The 15,976-nt window shown below is 25.9% G+C and overlaps 1 protein-coding gene across 1 annotated transcript in view; it reads left to right on the plus strand.

The window, feature by feature from the left end:
* LOC100210552 (vacuolar protein sorting-associated protein 26B) overlaps window positions 1-15,976 on the plus strand; it is a 60,752-nt gene that overhangs the window by 30,796 nt on the left and 13,980 nt on the right. Inside the window, exons 3-5 of the mRNA XM_065797975.1 lie at window positions 4,321-4,396; window positions 7,552-7,708; window positions 12,241-12,342. Coding sequence (XP_065654047.1) covers window positions 4,321-4,396; window positions 7,552-7,708; window positions 12,241-12,342 — 335 coding nt within the window. The remainder of the gene's footprint in view (window positions 1-4,320; window positions 4,397-7,551; window positions 7,709-12,240; window positions 12,343-15,976) is intronic.

Consider the following 15,976-nt stretch of genomic DNA (forward strand, 5'->3'; position numbering starts at 1 on the left):
GTTCACTAAATCTTGTATCTTATCTCAGAAGTTAGGCTCCAGAGACTTTTAAAAAATCTTCAACAGCCTCATCAAGGGAATGTCTAGCATTCCCTTAATGAGGCTGTTGGACTGATCTTATTACCTCTCCTAAGGATAAGGCTGAATTATTTGCAAAGAACTTTTCTTCTTTTTTAGGAAGCTTTTAACTTGGCTATTGAACCTTATGGCCATTCTTTTCCTTCCAGTCCAATTAAACAGGTTAACCAATTGTTAGACATTCAAATCACTTCAACTTCTGTTGCTAAAGTCATATATCAGTTAAACTCTTCTACGGCATGTGACCCAGACAACATTCCTGTAATAATCTTACAAAAAGTGTTCTCCAGAACTCTCCTCAATTCTCTTTAAACCATTTAATAAGTGCTTGACTGAATCTTGTTTTCCAGCCTGCTGGAAAATGGTATCTGTTGTTCCAATTTTTAAAAACTCCGGAGAACATTGTGACCCTCCAAGCATCGTCTGATCAGTGTACTTTTTTTTATAAGCAAAGTCTTTGATCAATAAATTTCTCACATCTTATCTTGAGTCAAATAACTTACTGTCAGACAATCAATATGGTTTTTGATCCTCTTACTCTACAGCTTACTTGCTAAATGTTGTGACTGAAAGATTTAATTGTGCATTAGATGGAGAAGCTAGGGCTATTGCTTATGACATATCTAAAACTTTCCACAAAGTTTGGCATGCTAGTCTTCTCGGTTAGCTTGGTTCTTACATCTAAAGAAGCTCTTTTTGCTTATGACTTTATACTCCTATCTTGAAAAAAAGTCTTCTCTTTTCGATTGCTTAGAACAGGCGGTTGATCTTGAATCTGATATCTCTTCTGTAACAGATTGGGGCTTGCATTGGTTTGTGAATTTGAACTCAAATAAAACTCAGCTATTTACTGCAAATAACTATCACAATACTGTCGACATTCCTGCAATAATAATGGTAATCCTCTCACTGAGTTGTTTTATATACATCTTTTGTATAATCGTTCACAACTGACTTTTCATGGAAACCATATATACAATCGATTGCTAAATTAGTATCTTTAAGGTTGGTTCTTTTTATCATGTTCGCCATTTTCTTCTTCCTGATGCCATTCACTACCTCTACAAATTCTTCCCTGTATGGAATAATGTTGTCATATTTGGGCTGGTTCTTCTACTGATGCTCTTTCCCTTCCAGACAAAGTCCTAAAATGAATTGTAAACGTAGTTGGACTCACTCTATCTGCCAAGATTAAACCTCTCTCCCATCATTGTAAAGTTACATCTCTTTCTCTTTTTTATAAATACTATCATGGTCGTTGCTCAAATGTGCAGCAACCAGTATTTAAGCAGAGTATTTGTCTAAATTGATGGAAATAGAGATAGAAAAAAAAACTTTAACTCAATTTAACCTTCTTGCTTGACCTGTCATTCAGCAAAGTCTCATTCGTTTACTATATCTGTCTCTGCATGCTCTAAAAACTTTTATTCTTCCAGTTTTTTCTTCTGCACTTCAACCCTTTCGAGTTCTCTCTCATCTTCATGTTTTCTTGACTCATACAATCAGGGGTGTACATTTGTGGTCGCCCAATGGTATCAGACAACTGAATTTTGTGAAGGACAACTAAAAATATTTCTTTGATGCAATTAAGTTGCCCAAAAGGGCGACTATTTTTATTGGTAGTTCTAGTTGTTTTTGTTTTTTTTATTCAAGAATTCTATAAAAATCAATGTAACTCATAATTGTAATATAAAATTAAAATTAAAAGTTAATAAAATTAAAAATAATAAAACTATATTTTAAAAGTCACAATGCCAAAGTTTGTTTTCTACATTTTCTATTACTAATTAGAACATAAGAAATTTGTACAAGTGTTTAAACATATTTAATAAAATACTTCCATAAAAACTAAAAATTTTAATCGTTTAAACAAAAAAACTAATTTATTTTAATTTTTTCATAAATTTTGTTTAAGGATTTCGAGATAAAGTAATAGAACTAAATTTGTCTTTGACAGAATTTGTTAAGAAGAGCTACACAGTTGCTTTTTTCGTTAATTTTGAAAGTATTCAGTTAAGCGAAAATTTTTTAGTATAATGTAAACATTGAAAGCGTTTCAGTTAACCTAAAACTTTTTTTTGGAATATTTAAATTATCTTTTAACTTCATTTAAGTGGTGTTTATTTAGAAAATATTAAGTCGTAAATAAAAGCATTTAACCGCAACTCAGAATTTTTTAAAGAAACAAAATTGTTTCATAAAAAAAAAAAAAATTTTTTATGAAACAATTTTGAAAAATATTTACCACCTGTTTTTTAATTGTTTACGCATTCTGAATGGAATAAATTATTTTTTCAAGATGGCCAAATAAGCCCTAAGTATTTCAAAAAATGATACTAAATACCAAAAACAGTTTTTTGAATGGGGCTAAAAGTTCTGATTATTTATGCAAAAAGGACTTTTGTAGAAAAATTAACACTACCATAGTTTATCTGAATCTAACGTGACATTATTGTTAAGTATTCTCAATTACGTGAGGTATTGAAAATAATAACTTCAGTTTTCATTAAAAAATGGTTTTTCATGGATAATTTTCCCAAATGTCTGATTATAAATGTCAAGTTACATTCATTGAAAACAAACACCAATATGTGCTTTTATGAAAAAATCAAATCCATAGATTTATCTATAACCAATCCCCAAGGTACTTTATCTTGAAAATTACATCTTTTTTAAATAAAACTACACTTGACAATTTGTTATAGTCTCATTATTTTTACCAGATTATAATAGTGGTTAAAATAATCTTTCCATACATACAAATTATGTCATACTTTTTGATGAAAAAACTTACATATATTGTAATTGAAAAAACTTATATTTTTGTTCAGAAAAACATGTACCATGCCTTAGTTGCTATGAGTTGTTTATAATTAATAAAAATACTACATTAAATATGTAAGAAATAATTAATAATTAAATAAATAAATAAACAAACAAAAGATTATGTCAAGTATAAGATTATTTTAAAAAACAAGTTGTAAGGAAATATAATCTTTTTCAAATACCAAATTTAGATTCTATTAATAATTTTTGTTTAAATAATTTTTATTGCAGTTCAAAATTAAATTTAGTAACGCAATTAAAATACTTTCAAGCTATCAATAGTTTTTAAGATCCTGTAACAAAAGAGATCTTAATAATTACAATTCATTAAAAGCAAAAGGTTATAAGTGTTTGTAAATTGTTTTTTTGTGTTTGTTAGATAATATAATACTTTGTTGTTGTAAAAAAGAGCGCAAACTTTTTTTGGATAAAATAAGCGCTTAATTTAAGTGCAAAACCTAATGACTTATCGGCAGGTTCTTTATCTAAAAGTAGAGAGTTCATTGTTATCAATAATTAACAATATTACTTTTATTTTGCACATTACTTCTAGTTTATACTTAGCCTTATAATAAAAAAAGACTAGAATATGCGAGAAATCCGCTGAATGGCAAAATTTTTATAAAAAATAGCAATGGGCAACTCAAAGAGTTGGCAGGCAACCAAAATTAACGAACTGGTTTCTTTCAGTTGTCCTTCTGGTGACCATCCAAAAGTCCGAGTGTACACCCCTGTACAACCTACAACTTTTACAGTCTTCTGTCAACAACTTCCTTGCTCTATAACTCAGTTCTTTTTTTTCCTCTAGCAATCCACTTAATAGTGATTGCTTGCAGCTTTGTTGGGAGTGAATCAGAATTAAAAAAAAAAAAAAAATTGTGGTGTTGAATAAATTTGGATATCCCAATCTATAATCATACTAAAATATGGGTGTCAAAATCAACTGGATACATCACTGACTAAATGTTTTTATTGTGATACTATTTTTACCTGCTTAATTTTGGATTTTATATTAAAGTCTTTCTTCTTTTAAGTAAATTGCTTTTACCACAGCTAAGGAGCCCCACCTGCCCCTAGTTTATGATTCAAGATATGATTCAAGTTTTTATTTTTATTATGAATTTTATTATTTTTTAATTGTAATTTTCAACTTTTTTGAAATGTACTGTTTTGCATGCAAGAATCTTATTTTTCTTGCATGCAAAACAGTATTGAAGTTCATGAGAATATACTAACTAAAAAAAGTAAAAATGTATGTTATGGAAAAAACTAAAATAGCATTATTTTAGTTTTAGTATATCTTTTTTTTTTACTTATTAAAATATGAAACAACTCTGTTATTTATATTGGGGCAATTATTTATTTTTTTTTTTTTTTTCATTAATATTATTTTTTATTGTTTTAATATTTTTTTAGGTTAATGTAAATTTGAAATACCCCGGAAAAAAGTTAGAGCATCATGGCATTAAAGTTGAATTTATTGGACAAATTGGTAATTTTGTTTTTTATAATTAATTTTATATTCTCAGTGGTCAATTAGGTCCTAGGTCCATCCATTCAATTCATCTATTCCAAGGTCAACCATCATATTTGTATCATGTGTAAACCACATTATGTAATTGCAATATTAATTATAATATACTTTGCTGAAAATCATAGTTTTTTAGTTCAAAATACAGTACCGGGATTCCATTGAAACAAAAATCATGGTATGTTGCAACTTGGAATGTACCAAAGCTAAGATTTTGCCAAAGCAGAAGCCTAACCCGCTATGCCGAATTCATTTGCCTATGCTGAAGCTTTAGCCGAAGCTTTTTTTTAAAATTACGACAAATCATCAAGCTTTTTTTTAAATTATGCAAGGTCATAGGATTTTAGGATGTAGCTATGCCTTGTTTGAACAAGTTTAATATTATATGGAAAAAATGACTAGCTAATTAGTAATTACTAATTACAAGGTAGTAATTGAATCAGGGTGTGAATTATAAATTGGCTATTGCTATTATATTATATTGAATTTGAATATTATATTATATTGAATTTTATATTATATTGAATATTATATTATATTGAATATTATATTATATTGAATATTATATTATATTGAAATTGGCTATTGCTATTATATTATATTATATTGAATTATAAGTTGGCTATTGCTAAAATATTGGCTTCTCATCAACTTAATCAAGTCTAAACTTTAAAATTATATTATAAACAATGTTTAGTATACAGTAGTTTGTACTTTAAAATGAAATTACTATTTAGTTATTACTAGTTACAAATGAGGGAAGTTTTTGTTTTTATACAGCAATTTATTAGTTTGTTACGTTTAAATTAATTTTTTGATAATTGTAAGAAATTAGACAAGTTATAATTTAAAAATGAAATCTGTTCCCCATGCTCAGGCATTAGCCTATTTCTTTTGGCTTCAAATATGTTTCCTATTGTGCTGAACAGACATTCACTTTTAATGGATGAAGGAGGCTCAATGGGTTTTCAATGCAATTTTTGTGTACAAAAATTGCATTGAAAACCCTGCCAAGTCCCTCTTGTTAATATCTTTATCAGAGCAGGTGTAATTGTAAGCACCCCACCACTTATAAGGAGATTCTTTTTTTTGGTAATGTTTAAGGCTAAAGTAGAGGTTAACTTCGTCCATACTAAAACAAAAAAGTATGAGTCATAATTTTAAATTTAAACTAATATTTAATTAAGTAACAAAAAACAAATATTTTTATTCAACTTATAAACAATAAAGAAAAAAGATTAATTGAAAATTTAGATTTAAAATTAATAAGTTAATAATAAATTAATAAATAATAAATTAATTTTTATAAATTGTAAATACTAAACAGTAATTACATTTACCTTACTTACCTGTCTAGATGTTCTTTGAATAGAAGCAGTAGAGTTAGTAAACGCATTTGAGTTTTCCTGAGTTTCCTCTGTGGTTCTGCTGGTACTAATTTGCACTGATTGAACACAACTTTTCCTATCTGTGCTTGTTATTGAACAAGTTGAACAAGAAAGTTGAACAAGAACAAACGAATTTAAAAATAATCACATTAATAAAATCTGTAAGTTAACAGCCCATACCAAGAACGCTGTCTTTGAAAAAATTTGAAAAGTAAAATTGTAAACCTTTAAGAAACTTTACTTTTTCCATAGACTTTCGTTTCATATTTATTTATTTCATTTCGATATTTCCATAGACTTTTGTTCAAATTTTCTTATAAAAAAAGTGTTGAAAAACTCTTTCTTGCTATTATCTTGGATTCAATGGCTGCCGCAGGCTTCGTGCAAACACGAGAGGATTTAAATAATACACAATAGCCATTGCAAGGTTGTCATCATTGTATTCCTAAAATAAACAAACAAAATAAATGATTTTTCAATCCTTATTATTGATGTAGGAGAGTCCAACAAATTTCTTTTTTTTTGCCCAGTTTAAAATTTAACTTTTAAGTGTACATTAAATCATTTTTAAGCAGGAAAAAAATTATTTTGATACACACACAGATATATATAAAAATTAAACAATAATTTTTACACTCAATTACTTTTTTTTATTAGCGAGTGGGAGAAATTAAAAAAGATTGGCAATAATATGCTCTAAAATACGCAAAAATATATGAAATTAATATAATTACAAACATGTCGCAAAGACTATAACTCCATGTCAGCGGTTTCATCTTCAGAAAATTCACTTAGCGAACTTTCTGAAGAATCGGACATATTTGCTTCTTCTTGTTCAGCAGCTAAAACTTCAGGCGAAGTGTACTTTTTTACATACTCTTTTTAAATAAAAAAATACAAAAAAGAACACAATAAATTTAAAAATTTTAATTTTTAATTTTTAAATTTATTGTGTTCTTTAAATTAAGTCTTTGACTTAAATCTAGTGTAGCTTGGCAGTTAACAGTTTTATTTGCCGCAAGAATCACGATATGTACATTGTGGTGCACATTTTTGAGATGGTTTTTTTAAATTTGTTGTTGACATTTTAAGTGCATCTTTACTGTCTCTAGACAAAGTCTTCTTGCAAAGTGTGCGTTGCCAACATCTTCATCACTCACTTTAAAATAATCCCATTGGAAGGGTTTTTTACTTTGTAATCGCATAGTTTTAGGACATTAATATGAATTTTGGAAAATGAAACTTAAAATTAGTAAAAGTTTAAAATAAAAATTAAAGGTTGTCAATTTGATCTGCTAACTCCTAGACTCTTTTTTTCTCTACTTTTTTTTTATGTTAAATTTTAGCTTTACCTAATAATTTATTGAAATTTGTAAGTAAAAAATAATTTCAAAATAAAACAAAAAAAAAACTTTAAAATTAACTAATTTGTATAACATTCATATATAATATTTTCAAAATTTATAATAAAAAAAACCTTTTGCTTTTTCTAAATGAAAACGCATATATAATTGTTAATAATAAAACTTTAATGATAAAACTTATAGCATGTATATTGTTTAGAAAAAGCGTTAATTAACACCAAATTTGACATCTAATCTAAACTTTTTATTAGGGCACGTTAGAGAGTGGATTAAGAACAAAAATTTTGTTTTGAGTTAGTTTTTTAGTTGTAAATAGAAATAAAAATTTTTGTTGGTAAAAAGTTTTTGTTTTTTTTAATTTCAGAACTTTTTTATGATCGAGGTAATCATCATGAATTCACTTCTCTTGTAAAAGAGCTTGTGAAACCTGGTGAACTATTAATGAGTGGTTCTTATAAATTTGAATTTGTTAATGTTGAAAAACCTTACGAATCATATACTGGAACAAATGTTAGACTTAGGTAAGCAATTTTTTTTTTTCTATTAAAGTAATTGAACACTTGACTTTTTATTAGTTTGTCTACTCGATTAATTTGTTTAAGTTACTTCAAAATGTGTTATTAAATTAAATTTATATATTTAATGCCAAAAATGTAAATGAAATATATCAATAGGGCAATAGCCATAGACACAGTTATCCATAGAACCATGTCTATAATAGATCAAAGTCTTTAAGTTTAGATGAAGTTTTATTTACATTCTATCTAATGAAGATACTTAAATAAATATCTATTTTACTTCCCATGATAAAAAAGAACCGCATTCAATTTGTAGCTTTTTTTACACTTTTACAACCCTACCCTAACTCTTAAAAACAAAGCTTTGCAAAGTAGGTAACTGTTTAAACAAATAAGTTAAGTAGGATATAACCAGTGATAAAATTAAACTCTAGGTACAACAGGATACAACCAATTAACTCTGTAGCTCTCACCTTCAAAGCTACACCACCACTAGTGTACAACTACCACTAGTGTGATAAATTTTTTTTTTTTTGATATTTTTTGTAACATGTTTTAATTTTAAAACGTGTTTATATATATGTATGTATATATATATATATGTATATATATATATATATATATATATATATTATATATATATATATATATATATATATATATATATATATATATATATATATATATATATATATATATATACATATGTTATATATACATATATATATGTTATATATATATATATATATATACATATATATATATGTTATATATATATATATACATATATATATGTTATATATATATATATATATATATATACATATATGTTATATATATATATATATATATGTTATATATACATATTAGTGATGTACCGATTAATCGGCATCGGCCTTTTTTTATTAATTTACCGATATGCATTACCGATGGCATTTTAATACTCTTATCCTGCATTTTGATAATAATTAAATAATAAATAACCTAAACTTTATGCATCGCTTAGAATTTTTAGAAAAATTGTTTATTTTGACTTTGTTTACAGGCAAGTTTATTTATTCTTAAAATTATGTTTATAAGCTTTAATTTAACAGCTGGATGTAATTATACTTTTATTACTATAATGTTGTTTTTAGTATAATTTTATTTTGTATTGTTTTATTGTTATACTTAAAAGTAACTTATTTAAGCATTGTTATCTATATGTATTCAAGTATTGCTATCTATATTTTTAAATGATTATTATTTAGATATCTAAATTACTAATAAGGTAATGAAGTTGCAGAATCAAATATATATTTAGAATGGCAGCAGCTTTGTTTGGAAAAGATATTCCAATAAAATCACGCAGCTGGGTGTGGAAATATTTTACTATTTCTCCTGAAGATGCTTCAATTGCAATATGTAGCCTATGCAAAATGAAGATTACAAGAGGTAACAAAGAAAAAACATCTAAGTCTTTTAACACAACAAATATGTTGTCTCATATTTATGCAAAACATAAAGAAATAGCAAGCAAAGAGTTGAAACTTAATGAAGAAGAAAACAAAAGAAAAGCAGAAAGTGAACAAAACGTATTCAAGAAAATCAAGTCAACTCATGCAAGTTGCTCAAAACAGTCTCAACAAACTTTGTTTCAAACAATTGAGAGAAAAAAGCCCTGGGATATTAATGATCACAGGTCTAAATTAATTAGTAAATATATTGCAGAAATGATTGCAGTTGATATTCAACCTTTTTCTATAGTAGAAGACATCGGATTTCAAAGATTGTTAAACCATTTATGTCCTAACTATTGCATTCCAAGTAGAAAATACATTAAAAACTCTGTTTTTCAAAATATATGCAACAAGGTCAGACAAAAGGTCCAAAAAGAAATAAATAATGCTTCATATATTTCATTTACAACTGATGGATGGGCATCTACCAACGGAAAATGCTCATTTCTTAGCCTGACAGCTCATTGGTTAACTAATGAATTTCATCAAAAATCAGCAATTCTTCGAGTTTGTCAACTCAATGTATCACATACTGCCAAAAATATAAGTGAAGCAATTCAAAGTTCTATGAATGACTTTCTAATTCCAAATTCAAAGGTACATTTAGTTGCTAGAGACAATGCAGCTAATATGGTAGCTGGCATAAGAGAGGCAGGTTACAACAGTTTGCTGTGTTTTTTACACACTTTGCAACATGTGTTGAATGATGCTGTATTTGCCCAGATATACATTAAAAATATATCAACAACTTGTAAAAACATAGTAACCCATTTTAATCATTCGCCATCTTCTTTTGAAGCTTATCAAAAATATCAAACTAGTTATCAAGTGCCAGAAAATAGGTTCAAACAAGACATAACAACAAGATGGAATAGTCAATATTTTATGTTTGAAAGAATTTTTGAACAGAAGCGTGCTTTGATCCCATTTTGTTGTGATAATGACAACTCTAAACTAAAGTCACTGGAAAACAATGAATGGATTATTTTAGAAAAATTACTACGACTATTAAAAATGTTTAATGATATAACAAATTTGTTAAGTGAGCGTGAAGCAATTGCATCTGCTATAATTCCAACTATACAAGTTATAAAAACCATGCTGGTTCAAGCTGAAAAGTCTCCCTTGTTTTTAGGATTAGGGACAACTTTAAAAGAATGTAAAAAATCAGTGAATGAAAGATTTGAAAAATATCTCAATGACAAAAATCTCATTTTAGCCACATTTTTAGATCCGAGGTATAAAAATAACTTTTTTCCAAATGAAGAAGCTAATAGTTATTTTGAAAATATTATTAAATGGCTTGTAGATTGCTCAAAAAGTCTTCAACAAAAAGATCATATGGAATTTCAACCTGAGGTCAGTTTGTCATCAAGTACAATAAATCTAGATTTCGATTTTTCAAAATGCTTTGAAAATTTTGTTAAAAATAAAAACAATTTAATCGAAAACAAATCAATATCTGAAGTTCTGCAAGAAACAGAAAACAAGCATTATTTAAAATTGAAAAATGAAGTTTTAATTTATTTGAGCCAAGACATTATCATGCAACAAGATAGCCCTATAGTATGGTGGAGAGCAAATAGAAATAACTTCAAGCAATTAGCTCCAATAGCTCAGAAGTATTTATCATGCCCTCCATCTTCTGTTGAAAGTGAACGGTTGTTCAGTTGTGGAGGACAAGTTTACTCTTCAGGACGAAATAGGTTAACTTCAGAAACAGGAGAAATGCTTATGTTTTTACATTACAATATTCGTATACACAATTTTAAATACTAAACATTGTGACAACTGCTATTGATGCTTTCTTCAGTTATTATTTTATTATTTTTTTGGTATTTCATTTTGAAGTCTCTTATTTTATTTTGAGAATATATATATTTATATATATATATATATATATATATATATATGTATATATATATATATATATATATATATATATATATATATATATATATATATAGGTTTTTTTTTATTTGCTTTTTATAAAGAGATTAAAAGTAAACTGCTTATCATAATATTTTCTTTTTAAAATTGAAATAAAATACGTTCCTCTAAAATTGTATTTATTTTTTTGAAAGCTTTCTTTTCATAGTAAAAAAGATAAGAAATGTATATTTTTTTAACTGAGTTTTTCTAACATCTTTTAAAGTAATTGTGTGGCTCTGATTTGGGTCCAAGTATTTGTTTACCAGTACGGATTCCATGAAAAAATTTACCAGATTTATAGTTCTATGGCTTTATATCTTCAAAACTTTAGTAATTAGTTAAATCATCGGTATCGTCATCGGTATCGGCCTTTTCCTATCCATCGGTATCGGCATCGGCCAAAAAAGTGTTATCGGTACATCACTAATACATATATATATATATATATTATATATACAGGCTTCGGCAGGTGTAAATGAGTGCACAAGCTATAAATAGCTTTATGGGTTACGCAGGCCGCCCACCTAAATAGTCTTGCACAGGCTTTTTTGAAAAATTAAAGTTATTATGTTTTGACAAAATTTTATTTTATTTCAAAATTTTATTTTGTTGATTCTTCATGCCAGGTATAGTAAAAATTTTAATTGTAGTAATAAATGTTTTTTTAGCGATAAAAAGACGAAAAACAACTTACAAAAAAAAAAACCTTTTTTTTTTAAATAATTTTTTATATTTAATTTTTATTTAATAATATAGTAATTGATTAAATGATAAATAAAAAACAATATTCAAATATTAAAATATAATCAATCGTTCTAATAAAACAACAATATATAAAAACTGTTATACATCATTTAGTTGTTTTATAAAAACAAAGGATCTTAATTATATTATTATAAAAGTTCATTCATTTTATATATATATATATATATATATATATATATATATATATATATATATATATATATATATATATATATTATATATTGATATTATACTCAATATTTGTAATTCATTTTTTTAATTCATATTATGTTTGTTTAGTTTTCTTTAGTTGACAATAGTACTTGTTGTTATGATAATATTCATTATCTTTGGATTTAGGTATTTTTTAAAAGTAACTATCATGAGAAGAATTGCTGACATAACACAAGAATTAGATATTGCTGTCCACACACTTTCAACCTATCCAGAGATGAATAACAGGTTCATTATATTTTGTTTCTTTATTGAAAAAATTATATTCAATAAAAATCAGTGAAAGTATTTCATGGGCAGTTAATTCTGTAAGCATGTCTAAGGCGTTTCATGTATCAATAATTCTATGTAAGTTTTTCCAGACAAATTTGTATAATAAACACTGCAACATACTTAACTCAAACAATTTATTGCTAGAAAAATAAATTATTTCATAGTTTGAAAAAAAGTTTTGATTTATTGATATTGGTTATAAACAGAAATAGGAGAAATTTATAAAAAATTATTGGACAAAACTAATATAATTGTATCAAAAGTATGTAAACAAATATATTATGGTCTTTAAAATTATTCATTTATCGCATGTGCATTTTCTTGCTTTTTGAAATTCAAAATGTCTTTATGAACAATATTTTGTTCATCATAATGCTTAATTATTATCTGTAGCAGAAATATCTTTTTTATCAGAATTTTTTTTACTTACAATATGAAATAAACTATATTCTACCACAACCATGTTTCCAATACAAACCGTATTGAGTATTTGTTATACCACAAATATTTGTGTAGTGAAAAGATATATTTTCCAACTTGTCTTGTTCTAATCCAGTTTTCTGATGATTTTTTGTTGTTATTGTCACATGTAGCGATTTCAACAAATCTCTTTTTCTATAAAAAGTAAAATGACATATGTTATGCAAATATTTAACAAGTGAACAATTTTCTGGATTAATATCCGTTTTAAAAGTACATTAAATTCTAACATTTATTGCATTTACCTTTTGTACCTTTTGTAAGTTTTTATTTATTTTTTGTTTATGAAATTGCCTTAATATACTAATATTTAATGAATACTATCTTTGATTGTCATCATTATTTATTTAATTACTTCTTTAATCTTACTGAATTGCTTCTTTATTCTGATTTTATTTATTATCAGATTCTGTATATTCTATGTTTAGGTTTCATTAAAAATTTTGAAAAAATTAAAAAGTTGTGATTACTAAAAATGCAATTATTTTTTAAGTTGTTTTTATCATAACGTAACATAATTGTTTTTATAATTTGTCTGTTAAAATTACTTTAGAGAAACAATTAAAAATATGCAATTTTTAATTTTTGTTCTTCTGTTTTGTCTTTTTTACTTTTGTCTTCTTTTGAACAATCTGTTTTTAAGCTGGATAAACCAAAAACATGTTTTACAAAAATCTATTTAATTTAAACTTATTTTTACTTACTTAAAGCAGATTCTCTGTAAATGCATGATTTGGATAGTTGATTTTAAGATTTAGATTCTTTTTTATGTAACCTCAAACAGAGTTTTTTATGTAACCTCAAACAGAGTTTTTATGTAGCCTCAAACAGGGTTTTTTATGTAACCTCAAACAGAGTTTTTTATGTAACCTCAAACAGAGTTTTTATGTAGCCTCAAACAGGATTTTTTATGTAACCTCAAACAGAGATTTTATGTAACCTCAAACAGGGTTTTTTATGTAACCTCAAACAGAGATTTTATGTAACCTCAAGCAGGGTTTTTTATGTAACCTCAAAGAGAGTTTTTTATGTAACCTCAAACAGGGTTTTTTATGTAACCTCAAAGAGAGTTTTTTATGTAACCTCAAACAGGGTTTTTTATGTAACCTCAAACAGAGTTTTTATGTAACCTCAAACAGGGTTTTTTATGTAACCTCAAACAGAGTTTTTATGTAACCTCAAACAGGGTTTTTTATGTAACCTCAAACAGGGTTTTTTAAAGTTGTAATATAGTTATGACCTTGAAAACCACTTGGGCACCCTGAATTGGGCACCTTAATTTTTTTATTATACTTTATTCATTGAGATAGTTAACTGTGTAAAATGTCAAAAACAATTATTTATGGTTAAAAATCTTTTGAGTTATTTAAAATTACTTATTTAAAAACACTTTTTCTAATACCTGTTTAGATATCTTTTTTATAATTGTATAAAGAAAACTTGATAAGTTTTTTGAACCATGATAACAATTCTTTTTTTGTTGCAAATTTGATTTATGCCAACCTTTTGGAATCAATCTTTAAGAGATTTTAGAACTAAAACAATAATACTCTTTAAAAACTCTCCCATTAAACCCCATGTTAAGGGAAATTGTTGTTTTTTTTAAATTTGTTTATTTTAAATGATTTTAAACTTCATTAATTTTCAATATTGATGTGAATTTTACCTTCGCAACACTACTAGTGATGTAAATTTTCCTCTAAAATTTGATTCAAAGTTTACCGGTAAATTTTCCTGTAAATTTTATCCTGGCAACACTAATCCTCAAATGATACAACTATATATTTATTTTTTTGAGGTACAGATCAGAAATTATAGAATTGGAACAAAAATACCCACTAAAAATGCCCCAATAATCCTTTGTCTTTTTTTACATAAATTTTTTATTTAAAAGTTATAATGATAATAAAATAATACTGAAAATTAAAAAAATGCTAATAAGCTAAGAATAAAAAAAAAATTAATAAAATTTAATTAATTAAGTATTTTAAATGAAATAATATCAGTTTTTCATTTTTTTTTTTATTAATTTGTTATTTTTTCATTAGAAGTCATTCTTACTTCAGGTTTTTTAAACCACTTTTTCCACTAGGTTAATGTGAGGTATAAATTGAGTAGTTGACGTGAGATGTAAATTGAAGAAAACAAATTAAAAACTAATTTTTTTATCTTTTAACCCTTTTTTTAAAAACTGTAAAGCATTTAAAAAATGAATGGTAAAACATTTAATAAATTGTTTTGAACTTAATATCTTTTAAGAATATATTAAGGAAGTTTAAAATCTGAATACAATTTAGGATCCTATTTAAGAAAAAGCAATTTAAAACAATAATAATAATTTCCTTTAACCAGGAAGTTATTGAGAAAGTTTTTAAAGGGTTTTTTTGCTCTATTTCTAAAACCTTGTGATGTAATTTTTAAATGAGTATTCACAAAAAAAAAAAAATTCTGCAAAGTATTGGGTCACAAAGAAAATACTCATGTTTTATTGTGATGGGCCAATGGATGAGAAAAGAGCTCCATTGACTTTTGAATCACTAGCAGATTATTTCTAAAAATACTAAATTAATAGGGAACTTTATACACAAATGCAAAATTGTAAAAATGTCAACAATCTTTGTCTGTTAGATATGTCACCTATCCTTGTCTGATACAACATTGGCTCTTAGATACGAAATTGAAATTATCAACATCATTCCATCATCATGAATACCATCTTTACAAACATCTGAATCCTATCATGAATATGAACATCCACCATCTTTATGAGCATCCACCGTCTTTAAGAACAACATGTTCATAAAATTTCTTTGTTGATAAAATTCTGAAGAACTTCAAAATTGTAATTAGGCATGCCTACAATGCTTGCAATTTTGATGGACCCTAACTATTCAAAAATTTTAGGATCTTTTGACAAAATTAAACAAAGTTGTTCAATTATATAATATATATTTTTTATGTATTGAAACACTGGTTTAAAGAATTCATTTTTTTTTTTTATTGTTTTAAACATTTTTTGGAACAAGTTTTTTTAATTTAATTTTTTATTGAAATTTCTTTTTTTTTTTTATTCTGATTTACTCCCAATAAGGCTGCAAGCAACCACTAT

Source organism: Hydra vulgaris, chromosome 05 (genome assembly GCF_038396675.1).
Source record: "Hydra vulgaris chromosome 05, alternate assembly HydraT2T_AEP".
NCBI classification, from domain to species: Eukaryota; Metazoa; Cnidaria; class Hydrozoa; order Anthoathecata; family Hydridae; genus Hydra; species Hydra vulgaris.